Consider the following 27,784-nt stretch of genomic DNA (forward strand, 5'->3'; position numbering starts at 1 on the left):
TCGCTATTTCAGTCGTCGTTAGGGGAGGGCGGGGGTGTGATACGTCTGTTGACACTCAGTTTAAAAAATGGTATGGTGCGCGTGAGTTCAGTGTGACACACGGAGCGTCGGACGCTCTGAAGTTCCGGCACGAGACACAGGTAGCGCCCTGGTTCTCTGACAGGTGAGGGCGTGTCAACATTTCGAAGTGCATGATGTCGGAGGGGGGTGGGAATGGGGGCAACGGGAGAGATTTTTCCCACGTTTTCGTGGTGCTGAGGAAAGGTTCAACCTGGTGGTAGACCGCTTGCGACTGGTACCCCAGGTAGCGGTTCGAGTTCCCTCCTTGGCATTCCGTATACACTCCATGGAAGTCCACAGAGGACACAGCAGGATCACAATGAAGAGAGCGCCCTGAGTCTGCTAGCACTGCAGACGGACGAACAGAAAAAAACGGACACCCGCCGGGCCTCCAGCTCCCAGACAGTTCTTGGCCGTCGTATCCACAGGACTTCCGAGCCGTCTCTTAGCCACGCAGCTCCGCCCCCACTTTCCCTACAAGCCTACCACACGCGGTATGACCTACGCGGTCTACGTCATGGTGTGCACATCGGCCTCGTCTGCGGGCCTTTTAAGGCTCGTGAACCGCTAGCCCCCCGTCCAGTGATGGCAAATGTCTCGCGATCTTCCGACTCGTCGCTCATCCTGCGCGCCGCTCCGAGACATTCCTTCCGCAGCTCTCACAACTCGCTCGACGCAGCGCGCTACGCGATGTAGGCGCCCATAAGCATATATATATATATATATATATATATATATATATATATATATATATATATATATATATATATATATATATATCGGTTAGAGTGTAGAGCGGTGTTGCACGTTTACCGGAATAATACTGTTCGACCGTTGCCGCTTCGCGAGACTGATGCGGCGCTGGCTCGTGGCTTTCTGTCCGTCTCGAAATAGCGAATAAAGTTACTATCTGTATACTATACCATACGAAGTCTTTTGTAGCACGTCCATCATTCCACTTGACAAGGCTGACGAGTTCCCAGAGCCCACCTCAGTGAGCCACATGCGGGTGGGGTCTTTCGGTCTTACGACATTGGGTTTCGGCTTGTCACCACGTGTGTTTAAACGGCGAAGAAACTGGGAGTCTCCTCAGCGGGACTGTCTTGTGCAGTTCACTTTGGATGCAAAGATCGTATCTTAAATCAAGGACGAGGTGTGTACGTGGCGGCGCTCGACGCGGTCGAGCTCAGGCCGAATTCGGGGCTGCAACCGCCACAGGCCACCGGTATTTAGGCTAGATCGTTCCATTGTCAGTAGCTTTCTCCTGGGTTGGAGTAAGTTCGTTTAATTTCAAAGAGCGTGCGTGAGAAGGCGCCTGCAATCTGGTTGAACAAACGCTGTATGTCATTTCTGCCAGCACCTTACCCAGATGCCAAGTCGAGTCCCTCTTGAAGCGCCTCGTCAGAGTCCCACTGGATTCCTTTTGCCTTTATTCGGTTCCACGTTGCCAAGTTTCCGTTGAGAAGAGGGACACATTTCTGCGTCAAATACAAGCACGCAGGTGTGACAGGGAAAATGGCGTCTTACCTAGCAGCGTGTGCATGCACAAGTGCACCATAGATCGCCTACTAAGACGTGATATCCTAGATTTATTGGCAATCACCCGAACGCCCTGGCTGCGACATTCATTGCTCGCTAATCGCTTCTCTTCTGTCGCAGGTCACGCTCCAGTATAGTAGCAAATGTTATGCGTGGCCTTTCTTAGATCGGGTTTTCCAGTACGAAAAAGAAACTACCCCCTCAACGTTGGCACTGTAGGGGATAAGTCGTCTACTGCGGCTCTATGCAGCTCTGCGGTGTTTTTTGTTCCTCGGAACCGACCTGCATTATGGCGCCACTTGGGTTGATAAGTGAAAGCTCGTCAAAGATAGGGCGACTGATGAATGTTATGAACCCATCCTGGCACTTGGCTACGTCCGTGGCATCTGGGTCGCAACACGGGGAGATTCGTAATCCCATCTCTTTTTCCTTCTTTCCCTGAGCGCGTCACACCATTGAAAGAAAAGATTTTGACACCCGGCAGATTGTACACCCAACTGAAGGCCTGCATTAGAAGTTGTAAACGTCAGTCTATGAAGTGTGTAGTCAATGACGGGTTCCATCTTCCACGTTTTGTGTGTTAGATTAAAGCTGTACTGTCGAAAAGCAAAGGCCATTGATGGTATCGAAGGCATGCAATCGCGTCCCGTCGCTGTCAATTCCTCCCTAATGTTGCGGCAAATCGTTTCCATCTCTCTGAGTTTTTTCCAAGCGCAGTGTGATAGGTAACTGTACTCCACTTTCGCATGAAGGCCCCAGGCTGTATCTTTTCCACATGCGTATGGCTCCATTCCAGCGCACCTGATTAAAGAACTCTGTCTGGACGGCTTTTGAGTACAAGTAGTGCTGGCGCCACTCCACTGCTGCATGTCTGCAAGTTGCCGCACGCGAGTTATGAAAGAACAAAATTAGTGGATCCGATTCACCCAAAAGCACCGCATGATGGCTTTATGCATGAAGGTACAATAATAGAAAAACGCGCATCCGTCTTTGAACCGGTGTGCCAATCTCAGTGCAGAAGTATCTTAGCATTCGGGATATCCCTGAGAGAGCAGGGAAACAGTGGCAATATGTTCATGAAGTGGTTCATTGCTTGACGAAGACACGAGCACCTTGGCCGTAGTAAAATCCATACACATGTTTAGTGAAGAGCTCGCCACTGCCTGTCTTTCTGGCATAATAGTGCACGGCTGCAGCAGAAGCCGTTCCGTATTTAGCGTCAGAACGGCGGTGCTGGAGCATCAGTGCCTATAACGTTGAAGTTCGTCAGTCTTCAGCTACAGATACACACAGCTTATAGAACGCTGAGCACGTGATAAATGCCTCCAACCGAGTAATAAATGTTTGTAACTAGGTATGCTTTTTCCAGGGCAGGAAGAAGATATTCTTGCTGGCATATCCAGAAGCTTTACCGCCAGCACACCGCAGGCTGTATGGCGGATGCCGCGGCAAAGACACGACTAGCGATCACGTACGCGGCCGAGGGCGCGCGAGCACAAGAGCTCGCACAACCGAGCAAAGCAACGTGCAATTTTGTCACCACAGCAAACAGTACTCCCATTGGAGGCGTTCGATATCGAGAAAGCCCGTACTGCAATGGCTTTGCCTGCAAGCAATGCAGCGTTCCTAACGACGAGGTGCGTCGTACTCACCCGACATCGGCGCTTCGCAGGCATGCCTTCGCAAGCAACACAAGGTCCTTAGCATCTTCCTCGGTGTCCTCTTCGGCACCCATGCGCGTTCTGCTTGATACATGTGCGAACTGAACGATGTTTTGGTCTCCATTCGGGAAGCTGGTTTTTTCTCCCAAAGTGCTGTACAAAGAGGACATCTGTCGCCGGAGGCGGAACCGACTCACAAACTCATAGTGGAAGAAGATGTCTGTCTCCAGCACGAGCTCGATAATGTATTTGCGGAACTCCTGAAAAGCCCGTCGAACGACAGGGAAGACCCACAGAAGGGTAATGGTTTGCCTGAGGCGTGTAGTACCGCGCGTGCGTGCAAGTGGCAAGTAGTGCCAGTGTGGAGGAGAGACATGTGTCGGACATGGCCTGACAACACCTGGATCAACAAAGGTTTTCCGCTGATACGGAAGCTAAAACAGTTTCTACCTATCCGTGGAGCAGAGCCTGTGAGAACTAATGTGGGTCAGACCGTGTAGCCGTGTTAGAGCTGCGATCTAATGGCCACGCTCAGGCAGGTCAACAGTAAAAAGTAACGATGGGAAGTTTCGACGCACAGACCCGGACTGCTGTTTGGCCACGTCATTCAGTGTTCCTCAAACTCTATGATCGCTTCCGCAGCACCTGCGTCACGGGCCTGTGACTATGAAAGCCTATCAGCCGAGCCTAACCTTCTTGTCCTCCGGGAGGAACGCCTCAGCAATATTGACTTCGTCATTGCCGCGTGAATTCATTATCCGGAAGGCTAAAGCGGAGTGAAAACTCTCCAATACAGACTGCAGCCAAGCACGACAGCACACTGGACGTCGTCCCAGATCTATACACTTTAAGAGGGGCCCATGGCAATCAGTCGATTTTGATCAAAACCATTGGGATGTTCCGCATCAGCACACGGCGCCCTGGCCCTTCTCCCATGTCTTCCTTAAAGCACACTTTTCCGCGTTATTTAGATGGAGCGACAGCAGGGGCACCTGCTGTGCTGGAAGCCCAGAGCGTGGGTCATGAGACAGACACGAATGAATATTGAGGACGATAATGCCTGGGATTTTCGATGTAATCCGGCAACAGATAGGGTGCCCCGACTCTCTGTTGCCTACCACGAGATGCCACCATGCAGTAGAGGCTCCTGAAAAGCTCTTCAGAGGACCTCACGTTTACTGGTGCGTGATATCGACCGCGCTTCAGGCACTAACCCTGTCATTGTAGGTGATTGCCAGGGGATGGCTGCTGTTCACCACGTAGTTGTTGTTCATGCCAAAGTGACCGACGTCATGCACAAGGGCACCGACTATTATGGCTGCCTGGTGTAAAGGTCTGTACCTGCATGCAAACGAGCAACAACGGGGCTCCGGCCATTAGCTCAACCGGTAGTGGTATACGGTTTCTCGCTCCGAGAGTAGGCCAAGGACGCAACTTGCACATCTGGATGTTAACTTTGCGCTGGGCATCTAACCCTCATTTTATGCGCGTCACCGAGCAGAGGAGCGCCGCCCGAATACACAAGTGCATCCGTGCGAAAACGGGAGGCTGCCACGCTATTCTTCAGGAAGCTGCGTGGCTGATTGAGCAGGGACACCGCGCTGCCTACACTGTCCGCGCCGCTCTGCTTGTGTTAAAGTCAGACAGCTGACGTATCCGACAGGCCTCGATTCCCAGTCTACGCCCCGCACGGCGCTGACGTCACACCTCTGGGCTCATCTGGCCAGGTGTGGCTCACATTTGCCAAGCGTGGCAGGCGCAAAGAAGGAAAACCACCATGTGCGCGACCGCTGCGCCGTGTTGCTCATTGTGGTACGGGTTGTGTCGGTACCTGCGAGAGAGAGGTACTGCACAGTCACCGCCATCTTCCTACCGAGCTATGGGAGACGGGTGCAGCGAGGTGAGTCATATTGGCTCATGAGAGCAGTCGCATGCAGTGTTCTGTGCTGTTTTATCCTTTTTTGGGGGTGTTGAGACCAAAATGTGGGAACAGCGACACACAGCCCGTACCGGTCTGGTTGAAGATCGTGCTGGTGGGAAGGTGCACAAGAACACAAGGTACCCACGGCATCCCCTCCCAAGTAGAAATGTGTATACGCGTGTTGCTCGTGACACCATCAAGCAATTTAACTGCCGCACCTCTGTGAGACTTCTCCGAGGAAGTTGCGCCATGTGACACTGCGTAGATGAAGGGCAGGTTCGTGCTGAGAAAGAAACCGGCTGCAATCGGTCCAGCCACAGCATACTCAAACACACTTTCCAGAGTGAGCGCTCTAGCCGAATGAAAGGCTCATGCTCCACTGATTTCGACATTCAAAGAGTGTGGGAGCGGGCTGGCTGCCGGAACGCCAATCCGCAGCGTAGCGATTGCTGGAACCTATGAGCGGCAGTTGTGGCATCGAGAGAAACACGCATCTTCTACGATAGTAGACTTTGGAGATGACAGCTGAGCGCGGCTGGGTCACTACCATAGTCGAAGTGGTGAAAGCAAACTCGAACACTTCTGTACTTGAATTGTGCTACCCCAACAGTATTTCCCCAAAACAAAAATCACCTTACTGCCGCAGCCAGAAGCCCGCCGCCATCAATGTCATCCGGTTGGTCTTCTTGCATAACTCAAACATATCTAAATCCCAGTCCACTCCAACACCCTCGACCAGGCTGCGGATAGTGTCGTCAATCGATTCCAGGGCAGATACCGAACCAGATCGCTCTGTACGTAGTACATTTGCTGCTGTATCTTCTGCAGTCCGAGTAGAGGCGCTAGACTGTCCGGGTCGCCCCTGCGAGTCGTGGAGGCTCCCCAGAAGCGTACTCTCTTGCCGCGCGGAGGCCGCCAACCCAAATGTGGATGCCAGAGCATTTCCGAATTCTCTGAAACCAGAGACACGCGACCCAGTCCAGACCATGGAATGAAATTTCAGGGAAAGTCGTTCCGTCAACAAGAACTCCGGGCGCATTTTTCGAGGAAGTATTACAATATCTACACTCTTCGCGGGGCTTATCATCAACGGAGCAAGAACATGCCCCCTCTCCGCGTGATGCGACGAATCCCATGTCATGGAACCACGGCACCGCGCTGGCAGTCTCACTGAAATGCCTCTGGCAAGTTCCTGATGGCAACCCGAATGTGAAGCAATCCATGCGACGATGTATAGAGTTTCTCACCGATAAGCTGTTTTTCTGCTTTCCTCGATTGTACGTCGTCCGCCTGAGGGGTACTGCTTCCGGCGGTATGCCTTTACTGGGTTTGAAAGAGCATCTTCTGCTGGCGGCAGTGGCTTCGGCGTCGTCGATTCCGAGGTCCCGCGCTGCGCTTGTTTTTCTTTCTGCCTCCTTGCCCTCCATCCTGTGTCCTCCGCTGCATCACCACTGGTGGTTTCTGAAGCCGGGGCAGGCAAGGCAAAAGGGAATCATTTCTCACTCGACTTCTTGCGCACTTCTGAGCTGGGAGACATGTGCGGTAATACTGGGTTGAGGCAGTCTGCGGTCTCATTCTGAAGAGGAACAAGAACGGTAATATCCTGTGTCATATCCGACAGCTTAGCAAAGAACCTAAAGTGACAAGGACTAGGAACGATCTGTTCCCGCCCTCATCACGGAGGGGGTTCCAGATGTTATTTCTGCCACTCACTTGCACCCTGCTGGATGCTGTTGAGTCGGAAAGTCAGTACCTTTGCGGCTCTTGTCCAGCGCAATCTGCACTGCCGCTGGCGTCTCTTGTGACGCTTTGGATGGTGGGGAGGCCTGTCTATTGTGCGGGACGGTGACTCCTTCCGTGTCGGCAGAGGACGCAGAAGGTCCCTCCTCCAGGTAGAAGAGGAACGGGTCAGTCGCAGCATGCTCATCGAAAAGGGACAACTTGATTTCAGCTCGCGTCAAGTACAAGATGCAGTTGTAGAGAGCTTGCGTTGTTGTGACACCCTTCCCAGGCGAATAGAGCTGCTCCGACAGGAGACGCTGGAAAATAACATGCAAGGAGGGAAGCAGGGCTCGCTGGATGTTGAGAGTGCAGCTTTCATGCAAAACTGTGGTGACTCGTTCAATGACGTGGTGTCGATAGGTGGCAGCACGCCATCGAACTTGATGCAGCCGCCTCTGCTCTCCCATCCGAGTCGAATACGAGCTGGCTGCGTTGGAAGTCACACGGTACAAAGAAGAGAATTCAGCAGTACAGAGGAGGTTCCACAACTCCGCTCATTCGAGTTCTGTATCTTCCACGACATTCCTCAGGACGACGAACCTCGCATTCCTTGACGCAATAGAAGGCGTCCTCCGCCGGTGACGCTTGGATGAAACGTGCGGCTTCATCTTCAAACAGCCTAAGTTGCCCGGCGGCCTGCAGACAGGGTTTGCCAAGCAGCTGCACTTGACTCCTGACCGAGGGTGAGGGAGCGAGCAAAATTCAGGCGAGCGGCGTTCTCTCGGTGCACCTAGCAATATGCGTGAGACACCGTAACGTGTGGCTGCGCGGTACAAATGCGATGCCAGGACCCGAAGAGCATTGCCATATATGATTTATCTTATTTTATGTCGACTCAGCAATTATGAGCGCGTACGCTTGCTCCGAGGTGTGAAGCTCCACCTTACGAGATCCTAGCTCCGCCGACACTTGTTCACCCCCCCGTGCGCTTGTCACCAAAGTGGTTTTCTCTGTTCCAGCTCAACGCTAGAATGGTGTGAAGTACCCAGAACTGACTTGTTCACTACAGGAGACTCCACGTGAGATTTATGAGAGATGACTAGCGGGGTTCACGGCAGATCCTGGGCCGCCTTACAAATCGATATTCAAGGTACCGCAGCCGCCTGTAAATCTCCAGCCTTCGCACTGTGAAATTTGCAATAATCATTGCGACGATGTTGAAGACTTGTAGCGGAATTCTGCTGCCTGTCAGAAAAAGACATTCACACCAACATTTCAACATCCTGTGTGCTGGCACCAATGGGTGAGTGATCGAGTGCTAGTCGGCTTCTGTCGGTAGCATCCTTCCACGCCTCCGCGATCAAAATCTTTCCTAAGAATATGGAATTCATTTTCCCAAGCAGTGAAAAGTGATGTTTGTTAGAATGATGCTGATTATGGACGGTTTATGGGCAGCTGGGAGGTAAGAAGTGGGCACCCTCTATCCAGCTAGAGCCAGTCTCGGGGTCAAGGCGGGTGCGCGTCAAAGGGGATGAACCCCACGCCAGGGATGTGCCTGAAAGTTGTTATTGCCATGCAATTCAAGATGGCGTTGTGTGCAAGGACTGTGAAGAAAGTCAACCAGAAATATGTATTGTGAAGAAAGAGAGCGAGACGGGACTCGAACCCGCAACCTCCGCCTCCGGAGGGCGACGCGCTATCCATTGCGCCACTCACTCTGACTTCAACGCTTTGCAGGCCTGGTGGACGGTGGAGGCTACGGAGTCGTTCTTCCACTGCTACTAGCGCGAAACTATAGTCTCAGCACTTTCATCAGAAGTCATCTAGAGGAATTCGGCTGCTGCATGCCTCACCCCAAATCTCTATATACCAAAGAAGGCTGGAGGAGCGTACCAGCACTGGGGCCACAGCCGGTATGTGGAGAGAATCGTGCTTGGCATTCACTCGTGACGGTGAGATGAAGAACTTACATGGAGGGAGCTTCGTTGGAAGGATAGAGACGGAGACGACAACCGACAACGACTCGACGATGGTGATGAGGGCAAACTTTGGCCACTCTATCCCACCCAGTATAGCAGAGAACAGGAGGAACGGCACAATGGTTGTCCAGCCGATCTCGCCCTCAAAAGTAGGAAGTAACCGGCCGCCTGCTTGGCCAAGCATTCTTGCCACGCGAATAGCTGCATGAACCACATGTTGTAGAGATAATAGAAGCAACAAATGATCCGTGATACACAGGAGAGTGAGAGGCTCTGCAGTGATTCAGACCACACGTAGCAGTTCACTTAATACACTAGGCTGTCTTGTCGCCTCTCTTCCCACACCCTCTCCTCCTGCAACTCGAAATGACTTAGAATGCGTAGCCTATCGCCCCCCACTACTCTCAAGTTCATCTCTGCGTAGAGGAGGCAGTAGCAAATCTGGAACGACAGTCCGCCAATGCATTATGCATGTGTTTCACTTCTCAGATATGCGCATTGTTCGCAGCCATCCCAGTCAACAAGCCCCGGCCATGCCAGTACAGGACTTGAGTGCTCGAACGAGAAACAGCCTCCTAAGCTTACGTTCACTGAACGCGACGGATGCGAACACTGCCCAGCAGCACCACAGTGTGAACACAGCTCGAAACTTCAACCGTAAAGGCGGACAGCAATAGGCAACGACGACGATTATGGTAGTAGGGCAAATTGTGAGCAATGGAAGGGTGTAGGAGTTTGAACAGTCTTTGCACACGAAGTAGCAGTACACAAGAAATACTGATATTTCAAGTCATTTGAATTCATGCACGGAAAACCAACCGATTATTTGTTTAAAGGGCCGTAGGGGTGACGAATCATTTCCTGCCAAGGGAGTCGTGGCCGGACAGTTGGCGCGGCGAAGTCGATTGAAGCGTGTACGCGGTAGCCAAAGTAAAATAGCATTGGGCGATCATCGACAGAAGGTCAAAGTGGAGAGCCGTGGCAGGGATTGCGGACGAGTAGTGGTGAATATGGTATAAACGCAGGACAGGAACACAGATACACATCGCTGAATGCAAAACTATCACTTAACGCTTTCTCAAACGGAAGGGGAGGGGCCTCTAGCCAAGCACGGCAGGGATCCGGGGGTACGCACGCGACAGGAAGGGTTCAAACAACCAGGCCCGAGGCAGCATGGGACGGCAGCACCCCTTTTGCTACATTCCTCCCTTGAAAAAGGTAGAGTATGGTCCAGATGTGGGTCGTTCGGTGTGGGTTGTTTCGCTTTCTACGGAGAAATGGCTTACCTGGCAGTGCGGCTGCCAAGCACAATAGGATCTTCACCACGAGTCCTGCGAAATAGTGCAGATCCTGTTTCGGGGACAAGCAAGCAATTCTGCTAATCTATATAATGCAGAGCAGTTGCTAGCAGCTTCGTGGGCGCGAACACTCTGTTGCGATCCTCATCAAGCGCAGCAGAGTCTTGCCACGGCGCAGAGAGTAGGGAGCTTGTGTGATGCCAGCTCTGCCTGACTACGGCAACGGCAGACGAGTCGGTATAGGAAGCCTCCTGCGCTGCGTATCAGCATTCACTGACTTCACGGACAAATAAAAAGAACCATTACTTTACCGCAGCAGTACCTTCAGCTTCCACTGATGCTCTAGATCCTTGTTCCCGAATGACAGCCAAAATGGGTGAATGAATGTGATGACTTCCTCGTGCTTCCACTTTGTCGCCACAATGTTTTTCAAGGTAAACCTGAGGCGCGACATCATATGTCAGAGTAAAAGAAGTTATGGAGTCGTGCCATGCGTTCTCTCCTTAGTTGCGCAGCTATTTGTAACTACATTCGCGTTACTGCGTGCTAAACACTTACCGTGCCTTTTCGTCGGTCTCCGCCTTGCTCCTGATGTAGTTTGCAGTGGAAACATCAAAGTGCGTAATCTTACCGCTTGACACAGAGTCTGGATGGGAAAAACTGGACTGGACCGACTGTCGACTGTGGAGAGTGAGGTCTTCGGATCGAGAGCTGACCCCGCTTGTGACTCGCCCATGGGGCGTCTGCGATGACGTCAAAGACGACGAACGCCTGCCGTCTGCCCCTGTGCGGCTTCGTTTCTGCGAAAACCTCTGCAGAGTTGACCGCTTCCATAACCCGAATACACCAAGTGGCGGTCCGCCTTCTCCAATAGCATCTTCGGTCGAGTGCCTTGGAACGGGGGAAGCGCCTGGCAAATCCGGCTCTATCAGGTTACGACCAGCCGCCTCAGCGTGATCTACCATCTCCTCTTTGATGACGGGCAAAAACAGATGAGGAGGATATGAAGCCGATGATTTTGCGTCGCCATCGGCGGGTGAGGAAGCTTCCTCATTTGACAAAGGCAGCGGCATTACGTCTACGAAGGAGGTTGCTCACTGTGACTTTGTCTCACACTCAGCGGGCAGAACGTCTACAGACTCAAACGGGATTGATGTGCAGCTGGCGGTACACGCAAGGCAGTATACGCTGTTCCGTCCAACTCGGTATTCTTGAGGCACCGTTGCAGCAAGATCGCCGTTTCCTCGCCCATCAGAGGCAACTCTAGATCATTTACCAGAGGCCACAGTTTTGAGTCATTGATGCTCAGGCGATCACGACAGTGCAGCCAGGCAGGGCGGAGGCACCGGAACGAGCTCTAGTCACGCACAGCCGTAGCGGCCCTCGTGCACGAAGCGCGGGCAGCCTCACGCATGTCTGTTTCTCGGCAGGGCGCCCTCGGGCAGCCCCTGCGGAACGTCCGTACGCTGCCATATTGGTGGTTCTCGGCAGCGCGACATCAGCACTTCTGGGCTAGGACTACACGTTCCCAACAATATATACTCCAGCATCACAGGATTTGAATATTAGGGGCTGATGAGGCTCATCGAAGCAATGGAGTGACGATGAGCTGACCGACACTTCGCTTGCTAGCTCGCCGCGGGCTGTTGTAGCAACTCAACATATCAGAAACTCTAACCTCTACTTCCATATCTCGAGTCACGCGGCCAGATCGCCGTAGTAAAATTTTGATATATCCTAGTGAATGAAGTCAAATGTACTTTGCACGAATGCAACCGCCAAACGGCAAGGTGATCCTCCACATTTCCAGCACGCGCTACTCACGAATGCTGAAGCGAAACAGTGGTTCACTCATGCTCTGACAGAAACGGAGTTCGTGGGCAACGCCCTCAAGTAAGCTTACGTACATTTCTTCGTCAATGTGAACCCAGTTGAACGAGAGATTATCTGCTGACGTGGAACGTATTGAGCACGTGGATCAACATTCCTACGCCCAGGATACGTCGGATGTACACAATGCTAGAGCGGTTTGCTTGTTGCTGGAGTGACTATTCGGAATGCTCCCACAAGAGAGTATAGGGAAGCCTACGGTACCGAAAGGATTTGCTGGCAGGTAGTGGAAAGAGTGCTGAGGGTAAAGCCTACTCATAGCTACAGTCTTTCCACCCCGCTTCGTCACCTCAGTGCGTACACATGTTGCCGCGGCGACTGTCACGGCACCGAACTGTTTCTGCGTTGTCAACGGTCATAGGCTAGGTCCGTTGCTCTGCGTGTGGATGCCCCAAATCCATAGCCCAGGCGGGGTGGTATCCTTGCCCTTGCGAAAGCATAGGAGTGCTGTGTTTTACCCCAAAAGCGAAGAATGAACATGGCCAACGACGAGTATTTCAGAGCTTGAGCCTGGGGGCGCAGGGTAACGCTGGTGTCCTGACCGTAAAAGAAGGGACACTAGGGAGAATAACGCATTCTCGCTCAATCGGGAAGGTGTAGAGGGAGTCTTTGTTATATGGCAGTCTGCGAGTCCCCTGTTCCTGCGACCTACAAATTCGATCCAGAGTACACCGATGCTCGTGGGTGCTCTTGGAAACAAAGGAATACCACAGACTGAGCGCTGCTCATCTGGCTGTGCCACAGGCGGTATGACACCCCTTGGTTTTTCTGTAGTAGAAACTCTCTGCAAGCTTTGGCGTGGAATCATCCTGTGTGGAACCTCCAGTGGCTACGATCCCGCCTGCCCTTGGGAGTGTGAGTATCGCGACTGGTGGGCGAAGGAATGCGGCGAGCGAGAGTCAGAAACCACCATCTCCTTTCCTAGTTGACTGAGCTTCGGAGTAATACCGTCATATAGTCGCACACGAAGTGAGGGTAAACACTACAGAAAAACCTCTGATGGTTCGATAACGTTTGTGAAGTTGATTATATTAGTGATCGGCGACACGTGACTGCGCGGCCTGCACCGAAATTTAGATGCCCCCGCTAGATCTGTGACGTCACGGTCTCAAACTGCAGTGTCTGCAGCAACACAAGCTATCGTCCTCTTGTAGGACTTGCGCCACTCTCTCGCTTGCGAGTAGCGGACTTTCCTCTAACTGCCACTGTGACCTATAGGCCATCTTCTCTTCTTCAATGGTGGCAGACTGCCTCCGGGGTAGCGGGCCTCCCTTTGAGCGACGAACGAGCATTTACCACGAAGCATATTTACTGCCCTCCATATTAACGCTGAGAGAACGTTCAAAACCCTTTTCCCGCGACCCGAAACAGCCGCCATGAGGATTCGGGCTGCTAGAGATGATCAACCGCCGAAAGGTGCCCAGCCCGGTGACCGTCACACGCCTTCCGCGTCGCGAGTCGACGCTAAAGGCGGCGGCCCAGGCGCGACAATCGCCCGTTCGTCACGTGGAACTCTGAGCGCTGACTCTAAAAAAGGAAGCCTCAACACACCCTGCGAGCCTTCATCCTGCGTGGGATGCCTAGTCTGAAACTGACTGCTACAGTCTCCCTCAATCGCCCGCTGGCTGTGTACACAACACAGAAAAAGTGGTGCCACCGTCTGCTTCGCAGCCGATCCACCCGCGTTCTTTCGTGCGGCAGGGCATGCAAAAACCGTCGTTTCCACTTGCATCTTATCCCTGATGTGGACCTCCACTGACGTGAGGGCTTAGATGCACTTGGACACTTGCAGCTCCCGCCTGCGCACAGAAACCCGGTCATCCATATGCATAGCAGCTTCTATCCGCAGGAAACGTTCCTGCGAGCGCTGCCGCTCAGGTGAACCCGGAAGCATCTAGCTTGTTCACCGGACCTGCAGAATCTACGCGAGAGCGGGGCTTTGTTCATCACCCCTGCGCCACAAATCGTGAGGCGCACCCGCAGCCGGCTGCTAGCAGCGAGGTGTGGGCGAAACAGCCGGCATGAGCATTTCTCCCGCCAGTCGCAAACTTCAGTCGTCGGCGCTGCGCGGTCGTACCCGACTTCAAGCGCCGTTACTGTCCCGGCGAGGCGGCGGGGGATGTGGTGGGCTGGTGTGCTCCACTCCGTCGGCAACGACGCGTGCTACCGCTCTCTTGCCGACAAGCCAAGGGACACGTTAACGAACGAGTTGCGCGCACAGCCACTCAGGCGTTGGCCTCCGGGGGTGGTGACGGGAACGTTGCGAAGCGTTTTCTCTGGGATGCGCGGCGGGTGGCAGTTGCTCCGGAGCGTCTGGCCTGGATGAACGACCAAGAAGCCGGGCCGCTGCCGCCGCGTGGAGCGAAGCCGTGGAGCGAAACCCGCGCATCACATTATAGGCGCGTTGGGAGATGGTCAGGCAACCCGCAGCGCGGGAGGACGGTATGTGCGCATAAGCAGGCTGTGTAGCGCCGCGGTTTCTACTCTCCTGTTGTTAGCGCTTTCTTCCGCTTCTCTTCGTTTCCTCTCACTTTTTTTCTACTTTTTATTGCAAGTCGACACTACCCTTTCGCGTGCTTTTTTTCAACACTGTAATCAAGATGGCGTCTGGCATGGGTGTGGACGAGAACTGCGTCTCGCGGTTCAACGAATTGAAGATCCGCAAGACGCTGAAATGGATCGTCTACAAGATCGACAGCACCAAGATCGTTGTCGAGAAGGAAGGAAAGGGCGATGCGTCGGAGTTCAAGTCCGCTCTGCCCAAGGATGACTGCCGCTTCGGCGTGTATGACTGCGGTAGGTGCTGTATTTCCACACTATTCTTCCCCTTTCCTTGTGTACGTGCCTGGTTTTTACGTCGCAATGTGTGGCGCGCAAAAAGCTTTCCGCCCGCTGGAGAGCTGGTTGCTTTTGGCATTGTTCACCTGACACCTCAGGCCTCGTGCGCTGGCGAGGAGTTTGCGTGAGCATAGTTCACTGGTATTGCAGGTTCCCGGGCGAAAGCACCGGTCTTATCACTTATCCCACCGAGCTTGCCCTCGGTTGGTGCTTGTGTGCAATATTTTCTGAGAGTGTGATTCCTTCTTCCAGTGTATGGTGGCACATGACTCTTTCGGCACTAGCGCCTTCGCAGTGGCCTAGATAACTGTCCCCCACGAAGGGCAGTCTGCCGAAGGGGGGCTTCCCGCAACATATCAGTTTTTTTTCTGTGATTCTGGTATTATCGGCATCTCCGTCAGAAGCAACAAACCAGGATACAATCTGGGCCCCGTGGGCGGTAAACTCCCATGGTTCAGTGCAGTTATTCATTTTTCCAGTCACGTTTACTGTTGCGATATCTCTTCCTGCTTGTAGCAAGTAGAGCCCTCTTTCGTGTGATGGAGCGAATCAAAGCGGAGCTCAAACTGACAATGCTAATATGGGCGGAGTGGTACCAACGCCGTGGGCATGGATTTACCTGCCTTCCGCGTTGTCCCGCGCGGCGTCTTTTTTTGATGACGGAACTCCGAGCGTCAGGTGGAAAGGATGTGCTTTTCTGACTGTCGACGGTTTCCACAAGTTGATCCGGTTTTAGGTCCGCACAAGGTAGACCGGTGCGGGTAGCGACTGAAGGCTGACAATTCCTCAAAAAAAATGTGACACGTGTATTTGTTGTTTTGAAGTGCTAGAACCCTCCTATCTTGCACGCCTGGTGCCTTTTTTGGTCCTCTTTTCAGGCAACAAGATCCAGTTCGTTCTCTGGTGCCCCGACAACGCTCCCGTCAAGCCGAGAATGACCTACGCCTCTTCCAAGGACGCGCTGCTGAAGAAGTTGGATGGAGCGACTGCTGTCGCGTTGGAAGCCCACGAGCCGAGCGACCTCGACTCCCTTTCGTGAAGGGTGTAACCCTGTACGAAAGAGTTCATTCAGACCGGGCGCGTTTCTTCTTTTCCGCCGGCAGGAGGTCATCGGGAGTTGAATGACACAGGCGGATGCCCGCTACATTCTTCGACGTTGCGCCAGCAGAAGAAGGTGACTTGTTCCGTGTCTTTTTGTATGTAACGTCGTCTAAAGAGAGTCGTGTTTTCGACGAAGATTTTCTTTCGCTCGTTTTGTACTGTTTTGGAGTGGCTGTCGCCACTCCAAGGACTTAAAGTATATATAGCGTAAACGTTTCCCATGTTTCAGTTCCAGGCTGTCTGGCTTACATGGTGGTAAACATATGCAGACTCTTCCGTCGAAGAAGGCCTGGTGGCTGCAGCAAAATACCCGGGCTAACCAACCCGCACTGGATGCTCCAGCGCGGCAGTGGGGCCCGTATGTTGTCGGTTTTTCAATGCGCGTGGGGGACGTGAGCTGGTAGATCCTATCAGCTCGCGATCACCCACCCACCCACATCTTCCGCCCCGCGACACGGCGCTGTGCCACACGATTTTAGTTCTGGTCTCGAGGATTCCGGAAGAGCAGATTCACTGGATAGGTGAAGTATTGTGCGGCAGCTGCAGTTCGCGTTGCCACAGAGCGATATTCATTTTGACTGCGTAGCAGTGCTTTGAAATGTGAGCCAGCCAGTCAGCAAATACTGTCACCCGTATCTATTGGGCTGTCCTGGCGCCTCTGGAGGCTTCCGCAGTCTGTGGTGGTGTCTAGCGAACGGAGTCTGACGCGGTACCATAAGAGATACGCCTAAAAAAGGCTGACGCACAGTTTTGCCCGCTTTTCCTACACGTCTTGTACTTCAGAAAACCACCAACACCTAGAGAATGGTTTTGGCGGTACATCTGCGACGGGATTTATAGATCTGTCCGGCTCCCCGGTGGAAACGAGTGAAAGCGTCTCCACGCCACACGTGTTTCACGTAGTTCACATGTGCTCTGGCCAACTGGCGCTGAGCACCCGGTTGACTCTCCACCAAAGACGAAAAGACGGTCCCCTACACAGTTTGTTTTCCCTGAAGGCGGCTACAATTGTGAGGGGGCTGTCACCGTTCCTCCGAAAGCGGATGAGTAACACGCCTTCGCAATCGGAGTCTGTGACGCGACCCTCAACACCGCCAACGAACTGGAAAAAACAAGCGTGTATGAAGACGTAAGGAGGGGGGGCGAGGCGGACACGGGCGAAAGAATACGCGCCTGTCATCATCCTGTGACTCAAAAACACAATGGCATGAAGCGAGAAAAGGAAACTGAAGAGCTCGACACACAGTGGAAATCAGAGCTCGTCCTCAGGCTGCTCACGGAACACTAGCTAGAGAGGCTGAAAGAAGCCTGCGCCAGGAATCGACGCGTGTATGTTCACCGATTATTCCACCAAGCATCCGGATGTGAAGCGCGCTCGTTAGCCACAGTACCGCGTTCACAGCCTCTAAGGCGCAGTTACGAAGAAGAGTAGCGCGCTTTTTATAGGAAGATTGAAAGACAGGGCACGTCAGTAAAGATCTGGGCGACGGCTGCCTGAGCTAGTCCGTCACACAGGCTTTCCTGGTGTTCCAGGTGCCCTCAAATTCCCACGCCGTGATCAGAAGCCACTGCCAAGCCGGGTAACCACCAATCACCGACAGTTTACCCTTACCTCTGGGGCTCGCATTTCACGTAAGTAAGCAAAAATACTTCAAAAGACGTGACACTACACACACCAGCTTGCCCCGACTTCTCGTTATTTTTGGCCCATCATGTTACACTCAAAAGTAACAGAACCACGGAACCCTTCCAACTGCTTCGCGAGGTCATTCTCTGCAGCACTCATGCCCTTACACAGCCGAAAAAAGTTGCTCCGCGACTGCAGACGATGTCATCCCACCGGGCGCAGACACCGGCGTCGATGACGCAGTCATCTCCGGTCTCTCAGCTCCCCGCCATTGGGCGGGGGCTGTCACAAGATGAGTGCAGCGCGTGCTCCACCGCAGTTTTCACTACATAGAGAGGTCAGCTCAGTCTCGATCACCCGGCAGGTCGCTTGCTGAACCCATGTACGGCGCATGCGCCCTACCAACCGGCACACCTCAGAATCGTGCAGTTCGAACTTGGCAGATCTTTGCCGAGCGGCTCCACCTATGCACATGATACCCTGTACACAACTGCGGAAGCCACACCCACACTTGCATACCCCCGGGCGTCCTTCGCCCTACAGTCGCACCAATTCACACACGCCTGGAGCACCGCTGGCCGTGAAAGCGTGCCCCCTTCCACGCGAATCACGAAGCGTCATCAGAGCATCTTAGCTGAACGTCTCTCTCTCTGCTGGCGTGCACGATGGCAGCCACATACCGCTTCAGCACTGCCGTCGGGCATCGGGGTCTCTCCTCACCGCGTCTCCCCCACCAGCCAAAACACGGTCTGAGTCATATTTCCCAGACTGCACCGCGCCTCTGCTCCCCCAGGCCCCCCGCACCTCCGTCGACACGAGCTTCCTTGTCTTCGCATATCAAAGCCGTGCCCTTCCTCGTAGGGACTACTTTGTGCCTCGGCCTCGACTGCGTTGCTGGAGGGCTGTGCGCGCCCGAACGCCAGATTCCCTTGCCAGCCCCGCAGAAACTGGGCGCTCGCTTACACCCTGCGTGGCCTGCACAGATATTTCACCACTAGTTGCACTACGGACATTCTCGTGAGGAGAAGCTCGCGGGCGTGCGCGTGTTGCCCTCCAACACCTCCAGTTGTCTGTTGCCTTTCAGGAGCCGCTCAGCGCTCGCTTCGGCTGGGCGTGCCTGCTTCTCTCCCCCTCGTAGGCTTCCGGGTTCAGGTGCTTCCCGATCCCTGGTCGTCGAGCTTGCTTTCTGCCTTGGAGGAGACTTTGCCGGTCACGACTTGCCCAGGCGACGCGCCGGCAGCAGCGCGAATGTAGTCGTCCTCCGCTGCGTGGTCGCCAGCCACTCGCAGCGTCCGTGCCCCCCCGTCCGCGGGGTAGCCTGTCGTCACGACGTACGCCCCGTCCGCCGCGGCGGCGCCGTGGTGGGGGCCCACGGAGCCCCAGGGGACTGGGCGCAGCGAGGGCGGCGCCTCAGAGGACGTGCAACACAGCGTCGGCGTCAACCCGCCCGCCTGCTCCTGGAAGGTCTCGTGGCGGAAGATCAACTTGGAAAAGTGCCTCGCTGTCGGCGTCGTCACGGCCATCACCACCATCCACGCCAGCGACACACCACACCAAACCACGTTCTCCTTGTAGCTGTCGTTGGTGCAGAGACGACACTGCATCCAAAGAGAGACCGCGGGGGACCGCAGACACACACACGCCATCACATTCAGACACAGCAGGAGCGCAGTCAACATCTGACAGCCCAGACAGCGCCGGAGGCTCCTCGCTCTTTTGGGCTTTTGCGCCCCGCGACACGGGCGAGGCAGACGCAGGCGTACGTGCGCCGAAACGTCCGACGGCACAAGACCCCCATGCCCCGCCCCCTCCCCTCCCCCGCACACGATCACTGAAGCGGCACCGACACGGGGGTCTGCGCACCGCAGGCAGGCACCACAGCCAGACGCGGCACGAGTGCGGCTTTGCTCACCTGCGCAAGTTGGATCGCGCTCGCGACAGCGAGAGTGATGAACGTGAAGACGCCGATAACTGAAATCAGCCGCACGACTTGCGTAAGTTCAGCCAGAGCCACCCGCGAGAGCCCAGACTGGACGACGGCGTCCCTGTGGAAGACGAAAGTATTGAGTGCGGTCTGCGAAAAACAAAAAGAATCCACACACACACGCGTCGTAACTCGGTCCCCGCCACACCGGGTGCGTGGCGTACACCGCATACAACCCCCGGTCTTTCACAACAAGTCGTGCCTCCTCCTCCACACGTTTTCGTGGTCACCAGAACTGAACAGAGGATCCACACACAGTTGAAAACAAGCACAGCTTCCCGCTCTACCGGATTCTGACTAGTATCGCGGCGCATACGCAACTCACCATAAAGGCCGGGAAAGCGGAGATCAAGCTCCAGTACATGGGAATGGTCTTCGGGAAGCTGCACAGAAAGCGGATCAAAGAAGACGAAAAACTGCCCAGCAACGCTGCCACGATGCAACACACACGGACAAAAACTGCGAATTTCCGCGGAGCTGACGAGACATGAATCCCTTGACTCCACACAACAGAGGCCGACAGGAGCGCCACAAGCACCTGGCGGCGAAGCAGCATGAAAGACATCCGAAACCTTAAACAGCCTCGTACTCAGCGCTGGCGCCATGCAAAACACGATTGGCTAGCTACCTCGCTCAACTCTACGAAGCAGATCTAATCTCCAACACAGGCTAGACACGTCAATGGTAGTGATTGCGGTGGGACACGGTCCGCTTCATCGGTCGACGACAGCGGCCGAGTGCACCCGCAAACGTGTTTCCCGTCTTCTGTGGATGAGCCCGCGCTTCAGAAAGCCCTTGCTACCTAACGCTCAACCCGCCATCCGCGGAGAAGATGCCTGGAAGACGATGGGTGTCACGCTCGTGCAAGAGCCTCACCGGCTGTTGGCGATGGGTTCGATGCAATAGTACGCGAAAATGCAGCAGGCGGCGACCGTCCATCCGAAGGGCACGAGTAGCTTGAGGCAGTCGCGGTACGTTAAATCGAGGCCTCGGGGGCCTTCGCCGTACAGGCGCGTTCCCAAGCAGTTTCGCATCTTGGAGACGTCGCGCGGCGCAGAAGAAGCGAACTGGAGTTCCCTCGAGAGAGGTCCACAGGAGGCGAGTCACACACGCAGAGTGTCTAGCGGCTCAGGCACACAGCGCCTCTTCACTCGCAAACAGAGTTATTCTACACATGCGCGTAGAGCGACCAGACTGCCGAGCTGCGGCGGCGGGGCGTGAACAGGCTCGGCACACAACCCTTGCGCAGCGAGCACGACTGACGGTCTACAGGGTGTCTATGCACTTCCACGAAGAGGTGCCGAAGCCGAAAAAGAAGAGACTAGGGCCGCGCTCGGTCGCTCGAAGAAAGGAAGGCACTCAGAGAGGCAGACGACTGTGACGCTTGGAGAGACGCGTCGCGGCCGCGAGTCTGGGAAGGGCGGAGAGCGACCCCCCCGCGCAGCACGTTCAGGCTCTCCGCAGGGGCCCGTCCACCTGGGAGAAACGGATCGAAAGTAGAAGGGCTGGGTCACCCCCAACGCTAAACAGCGAGAGAGCTTGTAGAAAAAAACGGAAAGCGACGTTCGTTCCTTCAACGGCGGCGCCCGAAAAACTCACCGGCAACCCTCCCTCGCAAGCAGTTCAGTCACTGAGTGGGCGGGAACGCCGCTGCACTCTCGGGAGCACGAGACTGGAGAAGACTCGAGGATAACGTTCGGCGGCGTCTGAAAAAACGCAGACACAGAATCTGTTTGGAGGTCAGGGCCGCCGCAGCCCGAGCTCGATGAAACCACACCAAAAAGAGCGTTTGCAAGGCCGCGAAAGTGAGAAAAGACAAACCACCCACGACGCTAGAGAGTGGAAGGACGCCGAAGATGGGTCTGTGCAATTGCTGTACAGGGAGACCGTTTTGGAGCCTCGTCCTCGGGAATCGAGAGCGCAGAGGAAAGAAACGGTTGTTTTCTGCCTCGACAGACTGTTGCGAACTCAGTGTGTGCAGAGACCGGCGGTCAGGCAGACAGAGCCGCCGCTTAGGCGTCCACCGCATTCGAAAAAGACTTCTCCGTTGGATCCGAAGCCCGTTTCTCAGCACCGCACTCCCGTGGCCTTGCGGAGAAAACACTTGCATTCGGTGGACAAGTGGCGTCGAACGGCACACAAGCACTCGGTTCGCCACCAACCGGCGCCGGCGGCGTGCGTAAACGGGACGGGCTCTCTTTTCCTGCTGCTCTCCGCGTGAATCTCGCAGACTTTCGTCGCGGCGCACATGCGCGTGCGAGCGCGCCGATGCGTACCGCCTCAATATGGACGCGGCTGCGCTTGGAAGGAGACGGGCGACAGAGAACGCCGCAGCAACTCTACGAAAAGCTACGGTCCGTTCTGTGGACGCGCCTCTCGTTCTTCAGCCTCTCCAATCTCTCTGAACCGCTGATTTTCCGGTTAGTGCCTCCCTACCCTGCGCTTTTTCCCCGGGTCCCCCCTCGCCACCCCCAGGCGCGACTAGCCAGCCACAAACTCGACGCTCCGATGTCGCTCCTCATGAACATGGAGAGGGACGGAACCCGAACATGTTTCAGTTTCCCTTGTGGTCGCCTGGAAGTGATGTTTGTTTCTTGTTTCCCGCCTGACCGATCCACTTTGCCGTCGTCCTCTTCCACTCTACGTTTGAGTGTCTCTCGCCACCCAACCCTCGCGTCTCCGCCTCGGGGTACGGAGGCCACTTCGGTTGTACGCCAAGCGAGAGTGAGGAGGCCTATAAGAAGTTTTAAGCTTTGGAGGGACAACCGCCGCTAATCTTTCGTGCAATCAGTTCGCACGTATTTCTACCCTGCTAGAGAGTTCCCATTTTCAGGACTCGTGCATTTCGTGGGCAAGCGCTTGGCGCTGGCTCACCCATCTCCAGAAAGCGTCGCAGTATTGCGTCTCAGCGGCATTCGCGGGGGTACGGAGGGGCGGCTGGTTTGCGTCGGTAAGTCTCCCCTTTCTTTCCCTTTGTCGCGTACAACGGTAGCTGTTTGCACCGACCGTGTGACGCAGCGCCTGCCTTTTATTTCCGGCTCTCTCCGCTGAACCACACCACGCGGAACGGCCAGCTCCCCGTTTCTTCGACGCGGGGCTTCCCTTCGAAAGTTCGGTTGTTGAGCCCATTTGAAGTACACGCTCCTGTGACATATGAAGCAGGGCGACGCTCCAGAGCTTCGGCCTTCCGCTGGCTCGACTTTTTTTTCCGCATGTTGGGCTCTGCGTGGAGGTCACCTGCTGCTTGTCGATGCTTTGTAGACTCAGAAACGGCCGTGCCACCGCACGCGAACCCCATCGGCGGTGTTGTGCAAAAGAGGTGGATGTTCACAGGTGCACGCAAGGGTTAGGGGCCCTTTTCTGTGAGTCTGAGCGAGCCGTGGAAGGTGCGCGGCTTTCAGCCGCGGTAGAAGCGTGGACGGAGCGTCGTGCCTGATGCGCGAGATCTTTGTTGTTCTGTTGCTTCGCCTCATTTCGTCATTTCCCGGCGTCCTTCCTCTACTCTTTCTCTCGCGGCGTACGTCTGGGTTGGCGCTGGATTCATTGTCGCGTCACTCGCGCACGTGGGAGGGGACGTCGACAGAATCCATGCGACTCGGCGGGGGTCCCTCAGTTCGAGCGGGTTTCTCGTCGCCGACTTTCACGTGGATCGCCAACGTCTCTAGGCCCAGGCGTCCGTGGTCCTTCTGTCAACAGTCGAAATCGGTGGCGGGCTCCACTGCAGGGAGGGAGCCGCGCCCCGCTTTCGAGCGGGTCGTTTCGCTCGACGCCTCCAGAGGACGCCGGGAAGGCGTCTCCGGTCGCCCCTGGCAGCACCATGAACAGAGAAGACTGTGGTTTCTCGCGGGCCTGCGCGGCGCCCCCGGGAGCGGAAGCAGCGGGGGTCGCCTCTGTGCACTGTGCTCCTCAGCCACGCACGCAGCAGATTTCTGAAGGCTGCGCTGCGACCGATGCCGGAAGCCCCGACGCAGACATGTTTCCCAGCAAACCCGGCACCGCATGTCATCTCCGCCGGACAGACTCCACAGGCAGCCTGGCGACGGAGGTAGGCGAATGCGACCTGCCTTTTTCGCCGCAAGCTTCCGCCTGTTCGAACACGCAGAGCTACGCCTCGACTTTCTGTCTGTCGCCAAGCCACGACTCGCTGCCCCCGACATCCCCTAGTGCTGCGTCTGCATGTCTCAACGCGTCGGGCCTCCGCAGGCTGTCGCCCCTGCAGCCTCCGCCGCGTTCAGCGGGCGCGGCCGGCGAGAGGCGCCCCCAACAGCTTCAGGCTGCTTCATCGTCTCTCGGAGACCCCGGAGGCCTTGACGCTCAGCGCAGCCCTGAGATGGCGGAAGCTCTGCTCTCGGTTGACGCTGCACATACGACAGCCGTCGCTCGCCCTCAGCACCCGGACTCTGGCGCTTTTTTGCCGGCGGTGTCTCTGGGCGCGCCGGAACCGAGGAACGCTGACCACGCTCAGACACAGCTGCATGCCTACAGGGCTTGCTCGCCGCCTGACCTCTTCACCCACTCTACTAACGTCCAGGCCGCAGCAGCCGCCGCGGCGGCTGCAGCAGCTGCGGCGAGTGCGGCGGCCGCTGTGGCGTCCGTCGCTGCAGGATGGACTGCTGTGTTTGAGCGAGACGGCTCCTTCCCGGGGTGTGGTTCGGTTGCCGTCCATCCGGCCCGTTCGCGCGCCTGCTCGCCCTCAGACTGCGTCGACCCTGAGCGGCTACCAGAAAAGGGCAGTGAAGACAGACCCAGCGACGAGCGCAGGGACGCGGGCGTTCAAGCGACGCCGAGGGGGCGGCTCGCCGGGGGAAGCGGGGCGCCGCACGCGACCGCGCCAGAGGACGAGGCGCAAACGGAACCGCTCGGTAGAGATGGGGACGCGACGAGCGGCGTGTGGGAAGACGGAGGAAGCGCGAGGAGAGAAGGAGGCAGCAGCCACAGACGCGAGAGGGTTCAGTCACGTGGAAGCCGCGCGTGCTGCGAAGAGTTCGAAATCGACCTGGAGGCGCAGGACGACATCGAGGATCCGTCCTCGGCGCAGTGTGGACCTCGAGAAGGCTCCGGTTCGGCGACCGGGCCTCTCACGCAGAGCTTGTGGGCGGATCGCCGTGGTGGGGCCTGGCGAGAGATTCCGCAGCCGGCTCTGCCTGCCTCGAGTCTCGCGACAGGCCGCCCGCTGCCGCTGCTTGCCTCCGACGATTCTTCGCAGCCCAGACTGCACATGCAGCAACAGCGGGGTGTTTGCGTACCTAACGGAAGTGCGCCGTACGGCCCCCCCGAGGGCGCTGGGGTGGCGTCTCTCCGTGTCCGGGACGCACGCCGGGCTCCACTTGTGTTTCTGTTGGATACGCCGGCAGAGACGCCGCGCGCAGGGTCGCCGCAGCCGCGTGCTGCATGCAAGACCCGAAACAAGGCGCAGGACTACCTTCCACGCGCTCCAGATTGGTACTTCGACGAGGGCTGTGGGCTGCCGCAGGGAGTTGGAGTCCACGCGTCTGTCGCGAACGCAGTCGGTCCAGAGCACATATTTTCCAAGGGATCCGTCAGCCTTCTTGACGCGGAAGGATGCAGCATGCGGTTGGACGGGCGCGGTGCCGCGATGACGGCAGATCCGCAGCCTCACCACAAAGAACAGGACGACCGCAGACACACTTCCTCGAGCGGGACCGACGACACAACGCACTGCTTTTCGCCTCCGCTCGCCGCCCAACCGCAGCACAGGTCGGCGTTCGGGGGTACGCCTTCCAGCGAGAGAGAGGCGCATGCGTTCGCGCTTGGCGCGTGGGTCGCGGGAGTCGCTTCTCTCCACGACTTTCCGGGCAGACACCCCGCGCGAAACTCGCCGTCTGGGCGGTCCGAGCCGACGGATTCTCTCCTTTCCGACGCGGACGACACGCGGGGGGTATCCTCAGCGTGTGCTGACGGGGGGGCTTCTCTAAACCTTTTTTCAGAGGGAGGGAAAAGACGAGCCGCCGATCCGGCGCGCTGGCGCCGAGGGACGGTTGCGCGAGGCACGTCGGAGGACGCACAGCAGATTGGCGCTGACGCCACGGGATGCACAGGGCACGGAAGTTTGCAAGAACTGCGGGCGCTTTGCGTGGACGAAAGCAGCGGAGATGAATCTGACGTGGAAGGCCGTCGGGCGGCAGAAACCGGCGAATTCGCGGTAGACGTGTGCGGACGGGCTGCGAGAGAGCAACGAAGGCACGCTTGGAAGTGGAGAGTGCAAGCGCGCCGGCACCGAAGAATGGACGGAGTGAGGGAGCGGAATACGAGTTGCAGGAACGATAGCCTGGCGCACTTTTCTGGCGAACCAACTTTCCAGGGAGCCTCCGCGAGTCAAGAATACAGATCAGAAGTGGACCCAGCGTATCGGGAGCTGCAGGCGTGGTGCCGCAAGAGTTCGTTTCAACTCAAGGACAGAAGCGGCTTGTACGCGTCGTCCAGCGGACTGGAGAGACGAAAGAACGACAGGAGCAGTGCGGGGAAGCTAAGACCTGGCAGCCGCAGGCGGGAGTTAGAGAGTGGTGTACCGGAGGGCGCGCTCGACTATCAGCGAACCTTTTTGGATGCGACCAAGGCGAGACACGAGCTGGCTGTGAAGACAGCTGCGACGAGACGCCTGCTGCAACAGTACACTCTGCTTTTGAGACAGGCGGAGACACACAAAGAAACCGCACGGAAGTACAGAGACGAAAGTGAACCCCTACGGCGCACAATCATCAACCTGGTTGCCGTCGGTTCGAAGCTCAGGGCCTTGCAAAGAACAGAGTAAGCGTAACACTTACATGAGTGTAGGCATATTCAAGCTTAAGGCTTGCCGTTGTGAGGCATGAGTTTTGCATCCTTTTGGACGGGGTGCAAGCGCGTTGAGGCAAAGATGCTGTGTCAGAAGCGTACAGAGGGAGGATTTGTGTGTATTTTGGTAGGACTAGGGGCGCTGCGCAGGACTAAGAGGATACTGGGTTGCAGTGGCTGGTGTGTGACGGCAGATCTCAGTAGCTTTCAGTTGAAGGCATTCTGGCGGTCGTGCATTTTTGGTGATGCGCAAGCGGAACACACCGCGGCATGCCTTCAGGAATACTGTGAATCTAGCCAGGCTGAGTCAGTTGGTTTTTTGCCTGTGTGCACTTTTTACAGGAGTTGGAAGAAACATATTGGAGGCGCCATCCATGATCCCGACGCGGATCTCGTTTCCTTCATGGCAAATTTCGACTCGGATATGAACGATCTTACAGCTTTCGACTTCTCAGAGGAGGCTTTAGCGGCGACATCTCGCTTCGTGGCTGGGGCGAGTGCATCTGACTTCGATTATGAGAAGGAGCGCTCTTTTGTTTCACGGATGATTCTCCGTTTTTTTCGTTATATCTGCTGCCGTCCAGATGGCGACGGCAGGCGGTCCAAAGCCATTCTTCGTTCACTCGTCTTCTACTTTTTACTTTGCGCGTGTGCCATCCTCTGGCTCAGGCAAGTGGTACACGATTAGGCACGACGGCACAGCTTTGTCTGCAGTCGCGGGATATGTGCATGTTAATTGCCCGTAAATGAATCGAGGAACCCTCGCGTGAAGGATGCCATTTTTCGGTGTGTCAGGATCAGTGTTGTTCCTGGTTTGCACTGTCTGGTGTTCCTGATTTTATCTTCATAGCATGCACCCGTTTGCACACGAGCTGGACGAAGGCACAGCAGCCGTTGTCTCTGGCGCCGTCGGCATTATTTGTCATATCCGAGAGCTGCGTATGGCCTGCGTACATTTACGCAGTTGTGGCTTGGATAGCACAATACCAAACAATGCAGTTGAATGATAGCCGCGAGCATTTGGACCAAAGTGTTGCATGCTGGCGGGGTGCGCAGGCCTGTTCAGCAACAGTTTGGCCGCTCCCGATTCTGCACTCAATTAAAGACTTTGGATCAAGTAACATATTCCCAAGCTGTTCGAATGGAAGCTGAGTACCACCCCCCGCCCTCCCCCTTCTCCCCCAAAAATCTACACCGTGTCTTTCATTCTGCCACCGCTTCAACGTCCCCAACTTCCGCTAGTCTGAACGGCCTGTGGCAGACAGGGCGTAGCCATTGATTCTGCCAGGATTCGAAAAACACTTCCTGTCGGAAGTCCGTTGTGGAGAGTTCCCAACAGGGGAGCCGTGGGAAGCTTCGAGCAAGTTCC

At 55.8% G+C, this 27,784-nt stretch overlaps 4 protein-coding genes and 1 non-coding gene across 5 annotated transcripts; 2 read left to right on the plus strand and 3 right to left on the minus strand.

Annotated features, from left to right (window-relative positions):
• Positions 1–1,421: 1,421 nt before the first annotated feature.
• Positions 1,422–9,066, minus strand: BESB_047650 (3'5'-cyclic nucleotide phosphodiesterase domain-containing protein; the record flags this gene model as incomplete). The annotated part of the gene is made up of 13 exons (XM_029363216.1): positions 1,422–1,538; positions 1,882–2,037; positions 2,401–2,470; positions 3,252–3,520; positions 3,953–4,057; positions 4,475–4,601; positions 4,999–5,091; positions 5,820–6,134; positions 6,429–6,642; positions 6,935–7,220; positions 7,504–7,599; positions 8,039–8,148; positions 8,874–9,066. 13 exons carry the CDS (start codon positions 9,064–9,066, stop codon positions 1,422–1,424), a joined length of 2,151 nt encoding a protein of 716 aa, XP_029220582.1.
• BESB_050720 lies at positions 8,549–8,621 on the minus strand. Its single transcript has one exon. It is a non-coding gene; the product is annotated as a tRNA-Arg (tRNA).
• Positions 9,067–14,670: 5,604 nt separating the features above from the next.
• BESB_047660 (actin depolymerizing factor ADF) lies at positions 14,671–15,947 on the plus strand (the record flags this gene model as incomplete). The annotated part of the gene is made up of 2 exons (XM_029363217.1): positions 14,671–14,866; positions 15,787–15,947. The coding sequence occupies 2 exons, from the start codon at positions 14,671–14,673 to the stop codon at positions 15,945–15,947; spliced, it is 357 nt and encodes a 118-aa protein (XP_029220583.1).
• Positions 15,948–18,784: 2,837 nt separating this feature from the next.
• Positions 18,785–20,654, minus strand: BESB_047670 (uncharacterized protein; the record flags this gene model as incomplete). Its single annotated transcript, XM_029363218.1, has 4 exons — positions 18,785–19,234; positions 19,549–19,710; positions 19,946–20,003; positions 20,497–20,654. 4 exons carry the CDS (start codon positions 20,652–20,654, stop codon positions 18,785–18,787), a joined length of 828 nt encoding a protein of 275 aa, XP_029220584.1.
• Positions 20,655–23,437: 2,783 nt separating this feature from the next.
• Positions 23,438–27,103, plus strand: BESB_047680 (uncharacterized protein; the record flags this gene model as incomplete). Its single annotated transcript, XM_029363219.1, has 2 exons — positions 23,438–26,388; positions 26,758–27,103. 2 exons carry the CDS (start codon positions 23,438–23,440, stop codon positions 27,101–27,103), a joined length of 3,297 nt encoding a protein of 1,098 aa, XP_029220585.1.
• Positions 27,104–27,784: the final 681 nt, after the last annotated feature.

This window comes from Besnoitia besnoiti, chromosome III (genome assembly GCF_002563875.1).
Source record: "Besnoitia besnoiti strain Bb-Ger1 chromosome III, whole genome shotgun sequence".
Taxonomy (NCBI): Eukaryota; Apicomplexa; class Conoidasida; order Eucoccidiorida; family Sarcocystidae; genus Besnoitia; species Besnoitia besnoiti.